General features: G+C 29.9%; 1 protein-coding gene across 2 annotated transcripts in view; it reads left to right on the forward strand.

Moving 5' to 3' along the window:
* The window catches only part of LOC142331234 (uncharacterized), a 61,321-nt gene extending 44,051 nt beyond the window's left edge, over nucleotides 1-17,270 (forward strand). For both annotated transcript variants that reach the window (XM_075376986.1, XM_075376985.1), the window contains exons 7-9: nucleotides 626-767; nucleotides 5,647-5,712; nucleotides 16,956-17,270. In XM_075376986.1, the coding sequence (XP_075233101.1) occupies nucleotides 626-767; nucleotides 5,647-5,711 (207 nt within the window). In that variant the 3' untranslated portion in view covers nucleotide 5,712; nucleotides 16,956-17,270. The remainder of the gene's footprint in view (nucleotides 1-625; nucleotides 768-5,646; nucleotides 5,713-16,955) is intronic.

The following is a 17,270-nucleotide window of genomic DNA, read 5'->3' on the forward strand; positions in this document are numbered from 1 at the left end:
CATATTCAGTAACAGAAATGTAATATCCTGGATTAAAATGATAACAAGATCAATGTTCAATGATAATCAGATCAATGTTCACCCAGGTAACACCTGGAATAGTAGTAAATGGTTTAGAATATTGATTGATAACAAATTTGTTTATTTCTCTTTTAGGTGGTTAAAACAGATAAGAAAAATATATATGAATTGTTATGAAAATTATATGCGACGACCAAAAGAATGATAACAAGTAAATAATTATTTAAGTTTTCTGTAGTAGCTTTAAGAAATACATGTGACATTCAATCCTACAAATGGCATCTTCACTGTTCATCTCTGAGATTAGTTGTATGGTAAATATCATTACCCACAGAAATCAACTCGATTAGTGCCACTTGTATCTAAGATACTTAATGTTTCACAGATATAATGTAGACTCAGACAAATAATATAAAGGATAAAAATAATGAACTCCTTTCTGTTGGAAATTATACATACTGTCTCCATACAGTAATGGAAATATTAATCAACAAATATTATAACTACCTGAATCAGATCAATGTTCATCCAGGTAACAACTGGAATAGTGGTAAATGGTTTAGAATATTTAATTGATAACAAATTTTTTTTAATTCTTTTTTAGATGCTTAAAACAGATAAGAAGAATATGTATGAACTTAATTTTGAAAATGTTATGCGAAAAGCAAACGAAATAATACCTGAAGGTCATTCATACCACAAAAGAAATAGAAAAAAAATGGAATACTGTTTTAAAGCTCTAGGCGGTAAGATTAAGGGAGTAAGATAGTAACTCAATAATTACTAAATTTATTGAAAAAACATTAAGGGAGATTCAAAATTGCATTGCGATTCAGTTTTGAACTGGCAATACATTTCCTATAAAAATATGTTTAGAATTACTTTGTTTTGAAGTTATAACTGCAGAAATAATTCTCCATGACTTTTGCTCCAAGAGTAAATAAAGCCATAATAAAGTTCTTAGAATCTAAATTAAGAAAAAATTTATGTCTTCGGTCCAAAAGTTTGAGTAATAATACTGTTGCAAAGCTCAAAAAATTGGAATCAAAAATCACTTTTTAGATTTGCAATTATTCTCTTTATGGAACTGTCAATAAACAAACAAAAATTTCTAACAAAATTTGTAGAGAAGAAATTTGCAGTTTTTCAAATACTACAAGTACAATTTTCAGACCTGTTTTATTCAGTTTTCCAGCTCTCCAAAAAAAATACAAAACTCCCAAATTTGAGCTCCAATAATTTCAATAATACTTCAGTTTAACCTTGGAGTAAAAGTCAGGGTGAAACCTTTTGCTAACCATAATTATAAAACAAATCGTTTCCAGAAATATAATTAGTGGAATTTTTTTTGTTACATTATGTCCTAAATCACCTCCTGAAGTGTTGCTAAGCAATTCTGAATCACTCTGCACACACACACACACACACACACACACACACACACACACACACACACACACCTTTTTTTTAATATTCAAATAATTCATTATATATTAATCACTGTGTTAATAACATTTAATATTATATGAGATATAACCACCAAAACACAGTAATTAGATAAATTAAACTTACCATATTAATTTCCAATAACTGTTTTTTGCAGTATCCCACATCTTCAGTTGGTATTAAATTCTGGTAATAAATCTGTTATATTAAAACATATTCTTTTAATGATTTTTCCAGTATTGGACAGCAAAATTACATGTATGCTAATAATATCATTCTGAATTTCACAATAGACGGTATAATTTCTAATAAAATAACAAATATTAAAAGAACATGTTTAATGTAATAGATATAGAATTTAATACCAACTGAAGATACAGGATACCATGAAAACTGGTTACTGGAAATTAATATGGTTAGTTAAACTTAGCTAATTACTGCATTTTGGTAGGGTTTATATTTCATATAAACATATATTTTTACTAGTAATAAATAGATAATAGGATAATGGACAAATTAAGATTGATTAATATAACTGTCTGCACAGTAGCAGATCCATATTCCAGAAAGACTTCAGATGTAAACTTGCATTCTCATAAGGAATATTTCAATGACACATTCTTGAAAGAATGCTATTCTATAAACAGAAGAATAAAAATTCTAAGATTTCTGTTTTTTAACAGACAAAATGATGATATCTAATTAACTTCTTTTTATCTTGGAGGTTGAACTCCGCTAAAATTATTTCTTTTGGATGAAATACACTGATTTTGTAATTTGAGTATTGACTTATTCTAATCTCTGCAATTTCACGGTTTGAGGTTGTATTTGAATATATCAAGTGTAAATTTTATCCACTATAATGTGCTGAAAATTTACCTAATAAAAGATATTTTTTAAAATATAATAATATTTAGCATATGAGTGATTTACGAATTAAAATTTTTGTCATTTTGAAATTTTTTAAATGTAAAAATTAATGTCATCATTTATTCTGTAGTTACTTAAAACATATGCAACTTACTACATTTTGTTAAGATAATCACGCTTCAGGTAGAAATTTAAATTTAAAGATTCAGAAGTAAACATGTAAAGTTGATGTCCAAATAGATATTATGTGCAGGCAAGTATAAGAGAAATTATACTGGAAATGGATTGTAAAAGTTTCAGAAAATATACGTAAAAATTTAGCCTAAGTTTTATGTTACCTCAAAAAAAATATTCAATTTCATACCCAAAAGCAATCTAGCAATGTTGAATCTATTCCTCACTAAAACTGCCATGTAATAAATGAAAAAATTTCTCTGCTCATCCTAATGTTACTTTAATAAGTATAGTTTATTCAATAAATTCACAAGGAATCCAACACTGTGTCCCTGATTTATAGAAATTCAACTAGCAGAGATATCATCATCATGTTTTATAAAACATATAAAAAATTAGAAAAGTATAAAAGTTAGTAATATGAAAAATGACAGATCCAATTGACAAATTTAAAAGAGTATTTGAATTTTGAATTATGTTAGTTCTTTTACCATAACTGTTATTTTTATTCATTTGTATAATTTAAGCCATTGAAAACTGTCAAGTTTGTGTTCTTTACTTTACAGATAAAAGTTTCTTATATGGTGTTTGTGAAAAACCCAAATCAATCACAACATCAATGCAACTCAATGCTCCAAGCACCACTCTCTGAATGTTTCACAAATAGCAAAATCAAGCACAATTAAAGACCAAATTTCCATAACTTCTTCATAAAGTAAAGTGTATTGCGATCACCTTTTGAATCATTTCAAATTTATCAAACAGTTAATTAAAAAAAATAATAAAATGAATATTTCAACATAATCTGAAGTATAGTGCTTATGGATTTCACGAGTTGCGAGGGGTGGCTGTAATGTAATGCAACTAGAGCATAATGGGAGAAAAAAATTTCACAGTTGTTACAATCTTGTAGTTTCATTCCCGTATAACTAACACTCCAAAACTTATTGATCTGTACCCATGTCGTCTCATTTTATAAAGTTGAGTACATTTGGCATATCAATATATCTAAAACAACAAGCAGGAATTTTTAATAGCAGAAAAAGTGAATGCTAGTGACATTTAGATGATTCATCATCTGTCTCAAAGCTATCTATAGTGATGAAACTGTTGATCAAAGTACTGTGATCAAATGTGAGCAATAAAATTTCATGCTTCTGAAACAGGTAAAGTGAATATTTAGATTGAACTTCGCAGCAATCAACCAGTTTCTAAGACTTATAAAACTAGGTGGAAGCTAGGTCAACTGTAAATTCTGTGTGATAAACAGACGTTAAACACTTTAGGAGTTGCATGTGTTTGTGTTCGACAATCCATGAAGCCAATAATTCTGCAACATGATAATGCTTGGCTATACACATTGCATGCAACCATAAATGTTTTTGTGAAGTTGAGATTTGAACCTATTCCACATACACCATCCTCACAAAATTTAGCATCCGCTGTGATTTCACTTCTTTCCATAATTAAAGTGGAATTACAGGTATTCCTTTTACCACGAATGATGAGCTGAAGGATGCAGTGAGGTCATATATTAAGAAAAGACCACCAATATTCATCATTGATGGAATGAGAAAAGTGTTTTACAGTAAAAATTTCATCTGAAAATAGTCATTTTCCACTATGTAAAAAAATTAATCTGTCTTTATACCACATAAAATGTACTTTTATGGCATATTTTTTTCAAGTTGATTATCTCTTTCATTTGTGAGTTATCAGTAACTAAGCAATTGTATTTCAGCCATCCCTTGAATTATCAACTGATGTAAGGCCTCAGAATAGTTTGTTGAAGCCGTACATAGTTTGCAAAAAACAAAAAATCAAGATTTTTTTGGATTTACCTAAAATATCAATCAAATAAAGCATAAGAACTTAAATATTCATAATATTTAATCAGGTAGTAAACTTTTTTTTATTTTTAATAAAACTTTTTTTGATAGTTATTGAAGAACCTGCAACCAAAATACAGACTTATTTCTTTTACACAACCAGAACTTCTATAAATCAAAAGAGATCTTTCACATGCTGTTTCTTAACCACTTCAAGACAGTTTGTTCCTTATATAAACAAACTACTTTATCTCTTCTCAAACCTTTCTCTTTGATTAGTTATATTTAGTGCACTTGTTATACCACAGTTCTTCACTTGTTTTGCCTACTACCCACGACTGATCTCAAAAACTTCATAATTTTTGCTCAATTCTGTAACTCTCTCAGACATTAACCATAAATGTTGTATAACCATAGGCACATACAAAATACACTGTATACACTAACATTTTTAACATCTGTGGGAATGATTAATTCTACAAAAAAACTTTATAAAAAAAAAAATCAGCTTTCTTTCCCTAACTTACTAGTCTTCAATTAGTCTCAATGTTTGTGATGAGTTAAGTAAATGTTTCCATCTTCTTCAAAGCAGTACCTTACAAAGTTACATAATTTATTCTTACCCGTAATCGTCACTTCATTTTCTCCTTATTTATTTTCAAACAACGCAATTTTAAACAAGCATTCTCTGCATCAAACTGATTCATATATTTCCAGTATTCTTATCCCAAATTATTACATGAGCAAAAGTGACTGAATTCCTTTAACAACCATTGTTATAATTTCTATTGTTGCATTAAATAAGGTATGTAACAATATATTTCCTTTTTTTAATTCCTTATCTAGATTAAATCATTCCACTACATATACTAGTTTCAATTCGAATCTACTCTTTTTATGTAGTTACTTAAGTCAATGTCTATTCCTTTTTCCTGTAACTGTTTCAAGCACTTCCAACGGATCTTTTTAGTCATAAGCTTTTCTCAGTATCAATGAAAAATATGAACAGCTGATAGATAGTATTTTTTAACACCCAAAATATGACCAAGGCTAGTCACAAGTGGAATTTTTAGCTGTAATGTTTACTACACTATTCTGGGCTATCAACATGTTAATAACAAATACTTGTTAGCACTATTAATAGTACTTGAGTAACGTGGTATGAGATTTGAAAACTGCAGCTTAATGTTTTTTTTTATTCCTTTTATACTTCCTTTAAGTCTATGGATTTGCTAAAAACAATTATGTAGGAATAGTATCAATAAAAAAAATAACAGTTTATAAGTTGTATTTTTTTCTTCATCAGATCAGAGTCAATATCCTCCTGAAGAAATTGCTGTTCATTTTATGGAATGTCTTGTTTTACAATAACGTAAGTATTTTATATTTTATCATAATTTTAGAGTATATACATAAATATAAAATTTGAAAAAAAAATGTTTTGATCTGTAAAACTTATTAATGTAAATAGAATGTTAAAAAAATGTTATAGCCAATCTTAACTTTATTACATCAAAATATCTATAATAATCGACTATTACTATTAAAGAAGACATGCTTAACAATTTCTGACGTTACAAATATCTAGCCCGTAAATGGTCATAGAGACTTCAGAGATAATTCTTTTTTTACATTTAAAAGAATTTTTTTTTTTAAGTTTGCATGTGATTGAGTAAGTGAAACTTACTTCAGACTACTACTACTTCAAGATGGACATGATATAAGTTGAAAACTAATAAAAGATGAAATCTTAATAGGAGGGTTTATTCTCTTGTCTGGAATAAAGCATTAATGATAGAAAAATATTTAAGACTGCAGTAGAGAATTATGCCATTACAGGGCTCAGGTCAATAAATAATAGTATGTCATAAGCTGCAGGCTAAGGACTACTGAAGGCAGTGTTAAAAAACCTGCTGCAGATAAGAGCCAAAATAGATATAAAAAAAATGATGGAAGTGAAAGAAATGATTTTGGATTCCACTAAAAATAAGTAGTATTTATAATCAACAGTAAATGCTATGGTGAGGGGAATAGTCAGGATTTTTAAGATACGAGAGGTTTGGAAGCAATGTGACCTTCAGTTGCTGACCGATTTCAAAAGTATTAAAATTTAAAGTCATATGGTTTTTTCTGTACCAATTTTAAACTACTTCTTTAGAGTTTCCAAAGATTCAAATAATAAAATGTATATGCATAATTTAAGAAACATTCAAGAATTTTAAAATGACTTTTGTTAATATTTTTAATAAATGATAATACATCAATAATGAACTAATTTTATCCTTATTAAAGCACTTAAAACAAAATAATAATAACCGACTCAAAAAAATAATTGAAGTAAAAAAATAAATTTCTACTTTTGAAGTTCATGCTAAATTAAAATCACACTACTACCAACAGTTACTACATTTTAATCTGGCTTCAACTTGAAATAAAAAGTACTATTCTCTTAAATTACTTTATTTTTCATTATAATTATTATTAAAAATACAGCTAAGACTGTAAAACTAGGTGAATATGAAAAACTGTTCACAAGAAATAGAAGACTAAAAAAATCTGAATCTTGATAATTAAAAAAAGAAAGAAATTCAAAGAGACTAATACAGACTATAACTAGTACAGTATATACTAGATAAGTTCATAGTGCATCTATGTAATAGGATGGGTGAGAGCAACTGGCTGTTTAAATTTATTTCTTTAAATGGTTGGATTCAGTTTTGATGACTTACAGTTTATTAAACAAACCACCAGCATTTTATTTTTTTCATCACAATCCCCAATTTCCTGGATCCCTGATGTGATGTAAAGCTATCAGGTTGTAAGGAAGACAATTTTACTCTTTACCTACTATTTTTAATTTGAAATATTACTACATGACAATAAGTTGTAGACTTGTAAAAGATCATTAGTATATTATATTCAGTAATAATTTACTTGATATCTTCTTTCCACCTTATACTGAGTCTTTTTTTTTTGGTGTTTATTTACTTTGAGTTGAAATTTTAGAGTGGGGATTCATTTGAGCAAACTTTATTACATGGCGTCATTAGTTTAATCCTAATAAAATGAGTACTACATTAGAATAATGGATTTAATCTCCCAACTAAACAAATTCAAACAAGCTTTTGTATGAATTTGAACAAGATAATTTCTCTAGATTATTTTCTTAAGTAACATATCAGAATATCTTGATAACAGATTGTTATGAGATAATTGTATGACAAATTAAAGATGAAGCCTGTTATTGAATTCGAAGTCATATGCCTCATCAATGGGAAATTACAAAATCTGAAATCATGGCTCTTTAAAGCATTTACTTTTCTAAATTAATTATTATATAATAATTAATGCTGACCGTTCCCAATATTAATAAACAAAAAGTATCCTTTTTAATTCATTTTATATGTAAATCAACTTTGATATCAATCACATCTATGAGGGTCATTACAAAACTTCTTGGCCTGACAAAGTAAACATAAAGTTTTTCAGCTATCTTATTTTATATTTTTCAATACAGTCACCTTGCAATTCAGTGCATTAACACTTGTACAATAAATTAACAATTTTCCAACTTTTTAATAGCACCAGTATAATGTGATTTGTCCAACTCTGCAAAATAAGCGATTGTCTCAGTTTTGACTTAGCCTGAGTAGCACCCTTGAATTGGTCCAGTAGTGAAGCATAATACTATTTGGTAATGGTCCTGCCTTTTTCCAGGTAGTCTATGAGTACTTCACCACAGGAATTCTGATAAACTGTAGCCATGAATTTTTTCATAAATAGAACCACTTTCACTTTCTTTGGTCCACTTTTACTTTCTCCAACCCACTGTTTTGTCTTTGGCATGTAATGATGAATTTGTTTCAGATGGATACTACTCAATACTATTACAAAAAAAAAGAAATTCAGCAGAATGGCATTTTAAGTCTAAACATTCTTCAGATATATTCAATCTAATATGTTTTTGATCGACTATTAACAAACACAGCAACATCAAGGGGAAAACATTTTTATACCCAAACCATCATGTAAACTCTTGTGCCAACAAGATGTTTGCAATGTCATCAAACTCGCATGCCTTCAGTCGATAATTATTTAATGCAGCATTATACATTTTTGTGACTACTACATCGATTGTAGTATTTTTGGGTGTCCCATGCATTCTCATCTTGAATGGATGTACGATGTTTAAATTCAACAACCCGCTTTTTTACCATCAAAAACAAAGAGACAATATCCTTTAAAGTGGACTGTAGCTCTTTTATTATGTCCATTGGGAATAAACCTTCTAAGACAAAATACTTTATAACAGGTCAAACTTTAACTTTATTCATTTTTCAGTATCAAAACTTGTTTGCTTTACTTGATTGCAACAAACAAACAACTTAACATGTTTGAAACTTTGCAGCACACCATCTAAAGGATCTTCTTGACAGATACTATAATCATTTTTTCATACTTGCACTATCTCTGTGTCAGGGCAAGAACATTTTGAAAGATCCTGGTAGTTCACACAATTTATAGCAAAACTGCTTTACAGAATTTACAGTAAAAATCCTTCAGGACATTTATTCTCTTATATTTCAGCAATGTTACATTTCATTTGGTTCAATTTTTGTTTATATACATATTAATGAAAGGATAATAGTATCTGAATTGATTTGGTAACTGTATTGGGAATTGAAATAACAATTTTTTTAAAAACCTATCAAACATCCAAACCTTTTGCACCTCAGGGCTGAAACTTTGCTAAAATATATAAGAATAACTGTTCTGAACAGATAATATATTTGAGTTACATTTCTTATAAACTACATTAAGTATACGGACTCCAAGTTGGCTTAACAAAAAATGCAATAAAATTGGAACTTTTTTCCTTTAACAGCAGAAAAATGGTTCAATCGTTTTTATTATTAGAACTGCACATTTACTAAGAAAAAAGCTTGAAAATGAGCCATGAATCCAAATTTTATGACTTCCTAGCAATAGACAATTTACAAAGACAAGATTTTCTTTTCATTTTGCACACTATACCAATTGCAACTGATTGTGATCAATTTTTAAGTACAGTTTCCTCCAAATACTAAGTAGATTTTGTGTTCTTGTGTTAAATTTGTAGCAATTATTTTAAATTGTTATATTATAGAAAATAGGCATACAAAATTACATTTTTTTATTGATGACATGAAATGTTCTATTTTATTCAACAAATGAAAACAATGCATCATAAACATTGTAATGAGCTATTTCTATTTTTTTATTTTTTATTATTATTATTATTATAAGAAATATTATGATGAAATGTTAATTTTTCTGTTTAATAAGCCACAAATAATTACATTAAATTACAAAACAGCCAAAATCAAACCTTGATACCTTACATTTTATGTAAAAATGACCTTGCCTTGTCAGCTTCTAATTTGAAGTATTTGTCATGGAACAACAATGGATCTGCTTGGGAATATAATTATTATAATTGATACCAAAATTATACTTATTGTATTATAATAACAGTAGTAATAGATAATACAATCATAGTGGGAAAAATAAACTACTACTGTAGATATTTATCACGTGGTATTAAGTGTGCAATATTTTTTATTCTTAAAAACCATACTTAATGCATCTTATAGCTAGTACTTTTTTTGATAAGCAACACCAAAAAAATCCAAACTAAGATAAGATATTAGTGAAAAAATAATGTATCTCAAAGTTAAACTAATAGTTTTGATAACAATAGACCTCACTAGTTTTGTTCAGACTTTAATAAATTCTATAAAAAAACTCAATTAATAAAATAAAAGTTAAAGAAAGGTTTACAAAAATAATCTCACTGTATTAAAATACCTCAGACAGTGTTTCCATTGACATTGGATTTCACTAATCAAAGTATAGGTTCCCCCTTCTTTTTTGAAATCAATCTATCTGAAGGGGAAAAAAATAAATAAGTGCAACAAAAATAAACATGTGATTAATATTTAGAAGTCCATTAATAAAAAAAAAATACAGTTCAGTATTAAGAAAATTGGATATGCAGGTATAAGAATCTCTTTAAGCTTAAAGGGAATAAAATTGTTAAAAAAGTATACAATGCAAAATCACTACGAAACAGCCTGAAAATGATGGGTGATGTCAGAATAGATTGTATTAATAGTGGATAGAAAAACATATGCCAGTCAGCTGCAATAGTTTGGTAACAGAAATGTCTCCTCCATAATATCTGTCCTTTATCCTACCTAAGAAAGACAGGAGTCCTAATTTTGGATGGTACAGTCACTTGTGAGATTCCATAAATGAGAATCAACTAATCTCCATTTTCAATTACAATATTAATTTAAGAAGCTTTTCAACTGGTCATTTAATTAAAAAACATTTATCATTTATATTTTATGTAAAAATGTGTTGTTTTGGTCATCTCTATGTTTTTTATAAATGTTTTATTACAGTTCCTTAAGACCACAAGTCTATACAAATTGTTTTCTGGCTTTTTTATGTTTAGGCAGATGAAATTTGAATGGATTTCTTTCTTCAATAATTTTTTTTCTAATGCCAATTCGATAAAGGAAATGAAGAATGTCAATTTGTAGACTGTGAAAAATGCTAAGTCTGATTGAAATTAAAACTGGAACCCAGATTTGAATAACCAGACACTACTACTTGCCCTTGGAAGTTGGCGCTTTTTGATTAAATTAAAGTGTTTATACGAGTATACTAATCTTTTTTCAAGTTATTATGAAAAATATTTCATTTAAAAACTTCACTGTTATTTTATTTGAGGCAACAGTTTACATACACTACTCCGCTACAAAACAATCATTAATAGATTATATTAATTTAAATTTAATCATCATATTGTAATGTATTGAACAAATAATTAAGTTTTTAATTTTTTGTTATTTTTATGGTAAAGCAGGATATATTAAAAGACAAAGTTAAGTTACAAACATTTTATAATTTTTTCAGTAACATTAAATAATTTATTATGAGCGATATTCTAAAATAAAAATGGTTAAATTGTAAACACAAACCTGTGTATATCTTTTTAAATAATGGAGTAAACTGTTTTACTTTCCCGTCTATTTATATACAGTAGAAGTCCATTAGTCCGGCATCTAACAGTCCGGAATGCCCGATAGTCCGGCATCGCTCCGGAAAATTGTAAAAAGTTTGGTTTTCTCCAAAAGTGTGTCTTTAAAGCAAATAAAAACGCTCGAGAGCTATTCGGAAGTTTTCGGGGTAGTTCGGGATCATCCGGAAGCGCTCGGTATTGTTCGGAAACAATTAGCGGCCGGCTAGTCTCAGCTGTCACAACAAATTCAGGTGCAGTGCAGCTCCGTTAATCAATCACGAAGCGTCTTCGCCATTTTTTTGTGCGTTGTTGTTTTGTATCCTTTCACATCGCAGTAAACGTAACTTTTGAAACTGATTATAAAAAAAGTGATTTTCGTTCTAACTGTACAGTGACCATGTTTTCAAAACCTAAGCTTTCGAGTTCAAAAGGAGAGAAACGAAAACACGTAACACTGACTCTCAATCAGAAACTAGAAATCATCAAACGGCTAGAAAAAGGCGAGAATAGAAATGTTTTAATGAATGAGTTTAATATTGGCTCATCAACTATTTATGACATTAAAAAACAAAAAGATTAACTAATGAAGTTTGCTTCTCAATCGGTAACAACTGAAAAATTGGCTTCTAGACAAACATTAAAAAAACCAAAACTGGAACAGCTAGATAGTGTATTGTACAAATGGTTTAGTGCAGTACGTTCTGAAGGAAAGCCGGTAACAGGGCCAATGATTGTTGAAAAGGCAAAGAAATTCGGCCAAGATTTAGGAGTTGCTGAAAGTGAATGTAATTATTCTGATGGTTGGCTCAGAAACTTTAAGTTTCGGCATGGAATTCGAAGACTTGATGTAACTGGAGAAACACTTTCAGCAAACCAAAACTCTGCAGAAAAATACAAAGACGAGTTTGAGAAAATCGTGGCTGATAATGATTTAACACCTGAACAGATTTGCAATGCTGATGAAACAGGGCTATTGTGGCGATGTTTACACTATACAACTATCTACACTATACAACATCTAGCAACATCTACATCTAGCTGGGAGAGAAGAAAAAGCAGTCAAGGGTTTTAAAAAAACAAAGACAGATTAACCGTTTTGCTATGTGCTAATGCGTCTGGAAACCACCGAGTGACCCCTTTTGTGATAGGTAAATCTGCAAAACCCAGGGCTTTTAAGAATGTTACACACTTGCCTGTCCAATACGATGCTCAATCAAATGCGTGGATGACTGCTGCCCTCTTTAAAGACTGGTTTTTTCACCACTTTGTGCCTGAGGTCAAGGAATCCTTCAAAAGCCTTGGTCTACCAGAAGATACTAAAGCCATCCTTCTTTTGGACAATTGCAAAGCCCACCCGCCAGTAGATGAGTTAGTTGGAAATATTGTTGCTACTCTGCTCCCACCTAACGTAACATCTTTGATTCAACCCATGGACGAAGGGGTTATTCAAAATTTTAAATGCTTTTATAGAAGGTCTTTTATTCAAGGCCTGTTAAATGCCAACTGTGAAGTGACTGATTTTCAAAAAAAGTTTACAGTAAAAGATGCCGTCTATGCTATTGCACTGTCTTGGAACCAGGTAAAGAATACAACACTCCAAAAATGCTGGAGAAAAATTTTGGCCAGCTGCAAACCCTGCATCTGACCTAACTCTACAGACTGATGAGGAAGAAAACCATCAAGACGATCTGACCAAAGTTTTGGATGTCGTTAGAAGTGCTGACAATCCCTTGAAAAACCTGCCTGAAGATGAGGTAGAGGAGTGGCTTCTAATCGACGAGAATGAGCCTGTTGAACAAGAACTAACCGATGAGGACATTATCAACATTGTAGTAAACCCTCAGCCTACTCAAAATCTTGAAGAAAGTGACTCAGATGCCGAAACGGAAGAAAAGGAAAAAATCAGCTGGGCAGAAGCTGCAGAATCACTAAATAATTTTATCTCTTTTGCTGAGGCTAGTACTAGCTACAGTGCTTCAGAAATTATTGATTTCCATATCATTAGAAATAAATTTTATACTAAACGCCAAAAGTAAAGAAAACAAAAACACATTCGTGACTTTTTTAAATCTAAGTGAAATATGTTTTACAGTACGTGTACATACATTATATGAAATGTAAAATAAACTTTGTTGTATGTATTGCATACTGTATTTGTAGTTTAATTATTAACCTAATTGTTATTATAATTACCGCCCGATAGACCGGAATTTTCGGTAGTCCGGCACCGAGCCGGTCCCGAACGTGCCGGATTATCGGACTTCTACTGTATATAGCTATAGCAGAGCTACAGCTCTAAAAGGTAAAGTATCAGTCCAATTTGGGCATTTGCAGTTTTCACTGGATGTTAACGTTTTGACACAAAATTATTCGATGTAAATTCTCAACGTATATAAGATCGATTTACATAAATATATTTTTTTAAGATTGATTGAACTTACAGCTCTTATAAAAATGTTCATCTAATCAAATCCCCAAAAAACCTGTTTAGGGTGATCTGGTACAGCATGAAGACAAAAAAATACCTTTCAGCACGTTGGAAGGTGGAGGTAGATTTCACCGGTGCTAAGTAGGGGATAAAAAAGATTTCCACCTTAAAGTTAAGAAAAACTTCAAATTTACTCAACACGACAATGGTTGCAGGTGAATAAAAAGTTTCACATGTTTAGTATACAACAAGCCCCATCTTACAATTTCAGCAACATTTTGGTCATCCCTTGCATAAGGGCTGGTCATACCAAAAATTGCTTCAGACAATATTTTAGGTAATGTTTAGAGGACTAAGGACCACTTTAAACCGATTCGATACTGTGCCTATTAAGAGAGGTATGATTTTTTGTTGTGTTCAAAACCCCATTTTTTCCACCTCGTGGGCCAGTGATTGGTGATATCAAAAAACTTAACTTAGATAGGTTTTAGGTCCATATTCATAGAATGGTAGCAACTTAAACGAATTCGATATTTTACTTAAGAGTTATAACGACTTTTTTTTTCGAAAACCCCCCTCCATTTTCACTACCATTTTCCGATTTTGGACGTTAACGAACTCGGCCGAGATTTTGGGACGAGTTATTTTTAAGGAAAAATTTGAAAGTGATTGGCGCAAAATTACAATTTGGCAGTTGTAGTGTCTACAAGAAAGTAAAATATACATGTATATATATATATACGTTTGAGCTGACGGTGGTTTTGGGGTCTGGGGGATATGAGACGCGAAGGTATGTCGAAATTTTCCGGAAGTCGAATCTTGATACCCATTCGTACAAGTCTTCCCTTATTTCGATTTTTCCCTTATTTTCTATTTAATGTAACCAGTCTTTAAATGATATACGTACAAAATGTTTTGTTTTTTTTTTGTAAGTTGACAACATAAGCTGTTAAATACGAAAATGAAACGGTGCTTACAATGCCGGTTTGAAATATGAGTAATAAATTCAAACATCGATAACAATCCAAAACTACAGAAACGGTCAGATTAAGGAAAAGTACAAATCAGAGCATTGAATGCCTATGACAGGGAAGCAGCATCTGCTAACAAGTCACCCGAGAAACAGTACTCGAAGAACGGACATTAAACGAGAAGGCTAACAGAAAACGGAAAAGAAAACTTGTAATGTAGTTATATAAGACTGTTCGTGAATAAACTTACGTCTGCGTTCTCTAATCGCATGTTTTATTTATTAATCATTTAATTTTGAAAAATTAATTATCCAAATAAAATATATTTTTACTTTTATATTAATACATAAACAGGTATTTCATAAACTTTCTTAATACAACAGATAGTGTCGTTATTTAAATGTTTTAGATGTTGCTTTAATATGATTTTGAATGCTACACTGTGGACACCGGTGTTCTTTAGTGGTTGGGATTTAATTAATCATATGTGTCAGGCGTGATCGACCTGAGTCTGTTCAGGAGTACATGATTAACGGTACATTTACATTTATATTTGCAGCTGTAGGCCTAGTAAGCCGGTAGCAGTAATTGCATTTACCTATTTACACACACCCAGATCTGGCAGTAAGCTGGAAAAACTGATTGAAATAATAAATAAAATATATTATCTTTATAATTTTTTTATTATTTTATATTCTCATCGACTACGTACGTTGTACGTTAAAGTAATCTGAAGGTGATCAGTAGATGACATCTACTGATATGTCAAACGATAAACAAACTATTATTTTTTTGAAAATATGTTATATTTTTAATTTTACTTTGTACGGCATATAAAATAAAAACTTTAAATTTATTAAAAAGTATCCGGATTTAAAACGTATAAGAATCGCTCTATAAAGGCTTGCAGCGAATTCCCGATACCGAACACAAATCGTCCTCTTAAAAGGGAATACGGTCGAGATGCGTAAAATAATTCTTAAATCGATAGTTATATTTTTTGTACGCTTAATTAGAGAGCTTAAAAACGATGTTTTTCTACCAATACGTGGTTAAAATTTTCCTAATAATAAGGAAAATGTTGAGAAAATTAAAAAACTGAAACTGTAAATGGGAAGTTTTAAACTTGACGGAAGAACAAATACGGTTACCGAGGTCAGTAATGAATTTCAGAAAAGAACTTAATGGTGGAAAAAGGGACGTACACAGATTACGCATCACATTTTGTAACTTTGCGACATTTTAAATGTCTGATGTATGGCCAGTCATACATCTGTGCGACACAGAGCATACAATTTATGTAATTAATTTGTACCGTTGTTTTTCGCAGCTTCTTAAACGCACAGTTCTTATTGAAGAACTGTATATTTTCTTGATAAAAATTTATTTGGAAATACCTCAAATAAATATTTGTTACGCGAATTATGTTTAGCTGTTCGTTGAGGATGGGGAATTTAACGATTTATTTAATCAGTTCCTATTGTTTGCTTCGAGGATCCTAACACTGCACACTTGTAATGTTTGGGCAGAATTTTTAATACATTACAACCGAGTTTAAAGATTTTAAAAAGTGTTTAACAAAATTCAAGACGGTCGGTGCAATTTTTTGATACGATCCTAAAATGCTAATCAGAACCCTAAGCTACCGTACGTCTTAAATACGATATTGACACTACCAGAATGGATTTAAAAAAAAAAATACGACAGAGCTGTAAAATGGTTCAATGTTCAGTGTTAAAAATACTACATATTTTTAATGTTTTACCAACATGATTGAGAAATAATAATTTATTAACATGAATTTTTTATCTACTTACAAAAAAAGAGATTAATAAATCTCTTTATGGTTGTCTTTTTACACGCTAGTACATTATCCTCAAACAGAATGTGCTATTGTATTTTTAATTAAAAATAAAAAAAAACCAACTTTTAGGCGTCATTTTACAAAATGTTGGCCGAAATTTGTGGACATTCCTTGCTCTCAAGAGTCTTTCATATCTTGTGTAAATTGTACTTGTAACTATATACTGAACTTTATGGGAATAGCCTGAAGAGCGATATTCAGTATTATTCCATCCAACAGTTTACGATTCAAACATCTGTTAAATCCTTTAAATTGTATTTACAATTTATTTTTATTTTTTCAGATTGTACGGGTTATGAGCTGAATATTCAAGCAATAAATATTTCATAACAAGGTAATAACTAAAATAATTCAATGAAAGATGATAGGGGCAAAAAAATTACCTTATATTTAGACGAGGCAGTAAATAAATATCAAATACATAAAATAAAGCAGGAAATTATACAGATAGTAATATATAAAGAAATGAACATGAAAGTTTATTTTAATTAAATTTATGTGTAAATAAGAACTGCCTAATTTTTAATGAAATTACAATTTAAAAATGTTATTTATAATTAGATAAGAATATTAAAACTGTATTCTTATATAAATAAAA

The sequence above is a fragment of the Lycorma delicatula genome, chromosome 10 (genome assembly GCF_047948215.1).
Source record: "Lycorma delicatula isolate Av1 chromosome 10, ASM4794821v1, whole genome shotgun sequence".
NCBI lineage: Eukaryota > Metazoa > Arthropoda > Insecta > Hemiptera > Fulgoridae > Lycorma > Lycorma delicatula.